This window comes from Mandrillus leucophaeus, unplaced genomic scaffold (assembly GCF_000951045.1).
Source record: "Mandrillus leucophaeus isolate KB7577 unplaced genomic scaffold, Mleu.le_1.0 Scaffold225, whole genome shotgun sequence".
NCBI lineage: Eukaryota > Metazoa > Chordata > Mammalia > Primates > Cercopithecidae > Mandrillus > Mandrillus leucophaeus.
In genome coordinates this window covers 389-2,429 of record NW_012102310.1, presented here as the reverse complement: position 1 = coordinate 2,429, position 2,041 = coordinate 389, and the positions used below count along the sequence as shown (strand labels likewise).

General features: G+C 34.5%; 1 protein-coding gene across 1 annotated transcript in view; it reads left to right on the top strand.

Moving 5' to 3' along the window:
- Positions 1-898, top strand: part of LOC105540673 (calcyphosin-2-like) — a 20,191-nt gene extending 19,293 nt beyond the window's left edge. The window contains 1 exon segment of the mRNA XM_011981365.1: positions 827-898. Coding sequence (XP_011836755.1) covers positions 827-898 — 72 coding nt within the window.
- Positions 899-2,041: the final 1,143 nt, after the last annotated feature.

Genomic DNA, 2,041 nt, shown 5'->3' with positions numbered 1-2,041 from the left:
TTGAACAATGAGATCACTTGGACACAGGAAGGGGAACATCACACACTGGGGCCTATTGTGGGGAGGGAGAAGAGGGGAGGGGGGAGGGTTAGCATTAGGAGATATACCTAATGTGGATGATGAGTTAATGGGTGCAGCACACCAACATGGCACATGTATACATATGTAATAAGCCTGCACGTTGTGCACAGGTACCCTGGACCTTAAAGTATAATTTTTAAAAAGTGAAAAAAAAATAGTATAAAGAAAGCTTAATCAAACTAGTAATTGAGAAAAGTTTATTAAATATTATTGATGCATTATATGCAGAGAAAATATACTTTCGATGAGGAGAGTTTTTGTTTTGTTTTTCCTTGTTTTAGATTTTTGATGGAAGGTCAAACAATTCAAACTCAGTTTTGCCTTTTGCTGTGAATAGTGTTAGACTAAGTTTACTTTGTGTCAGTGTTGGTAGTCTTCTTGGAGAGGGTTAACGTGCCTTTTGCAGGACATCTCTTGAGGGGAGGAATAGAATGGAAGGATGCCATAGTCTCTTTCTCCTTTAGTCTGCCCTGTAAAATGCAAAGGCAGCTCATGAAAATTCTGATAATTTTTACTGAAATGCAAGTGCATTATTTCTTAGAAAATAAATATTTTTAGATTAAATGACTGAAATTTAAATTTAGTAATGATGGAAAGTAATCTATAATCTATAATAGTAATCTATTTCCATCTATATGTAAGATGGAAATCAGAGATATTTAATTTATGTTTTAGAACTTTTGTGTTAAATATTGTATTGTTCTACTTTATCGATGGTGAAATTGTCTTTATTTAATCTTCCCAGGAAATTGTGGCTGCAGAGAAAAAGAAACAGATTGTGGCAGAGCAAGTCATGATAGACCACTTATCTAGGTGAGAATTAGCAACTCACAATAGAAATCAATTCAGAAAATTTTCATTAAATTTCTTTTCACGCATGACACTCATATCCTTGGTCAATTAAAGGTTAGCTAACTCAGAGGTTCCCAAACTTTCTTTGTTCACTGCACTGTTAGTGTTTTAGTAATTTTTTCACAGCACTCTTAGACCAATAGAAATACCTAACAGTTCTATTTGTTAAGTATTTTTCTCTAAACAACTTAATAAGTATTTATTTGCTAACAACTAATGACCATTTAAAAAATAATACACATAAATTGAAAGAAGATATCCTTACTTTATTCTTACCAAGGATCTGTATGCATCTTATGGGCACTGCACAGTCTCTCAAATCCTAGAATCATTTACAATGCTGCCACTTCCACTTTATATTCCATATTGATTTTCACCTGATATTTGCTTTTTATCATAGCAACTATAGAAAACTCAGCTCTGCAAAGATGTAACATCGTGGAAGCAGTATAGTGTGCTGTCTTGTTGAAGCTGTGAGCTACCCTGAGGTTGAACTGGTAGTTTACCTGGTGTGTAAGTGATGTCAAGTATCACTGAGTTTCCCTCAAAAATTAAAAATATTCCATAGTACCCCTGTGAGTTCACCGTGTTACCTCAGGGTTCCTTGGTGCAGTTCGAGAACTGTGAGACTGTTAAGAATTTTAAAACTCGTTAGAAAACTAAAATTTTAACATTTGCATTGCTGAATTGCATGATAATATGGAAATATGGTAGAATTTCTGAAGAGGTTGGAATTATCTACTTCAAGTAAAAAGTAAGACTTAGCTTTGAAAAAACTGTTTAGTTACGTGGCAGAAGGAATGAATGACAGAAAGAATGATGCATGTTTCTACATGCACGTTTTTCAGTGAATTCTTTGAAATACCTAGAGTCTCCCTTGTCCCTCCTTCCATTGTCTCATGAACTTAAGTGTTTTCACCTCCACCATGCCTCCAACAACTTTTTTCCAGAAGTAGTGAGATCCATATTGCTAGACTAACAGTTTCTCAGTTCTCATTTACTTGGCCCATCTGCAGCAGCTGTCTCATTTGAAACTTTATTTTCTTTGAGGCAGGTTTTTTTTTTTAATTCTACAGGAAATGGGGCAACATCTAAAATTTTTTTTTTT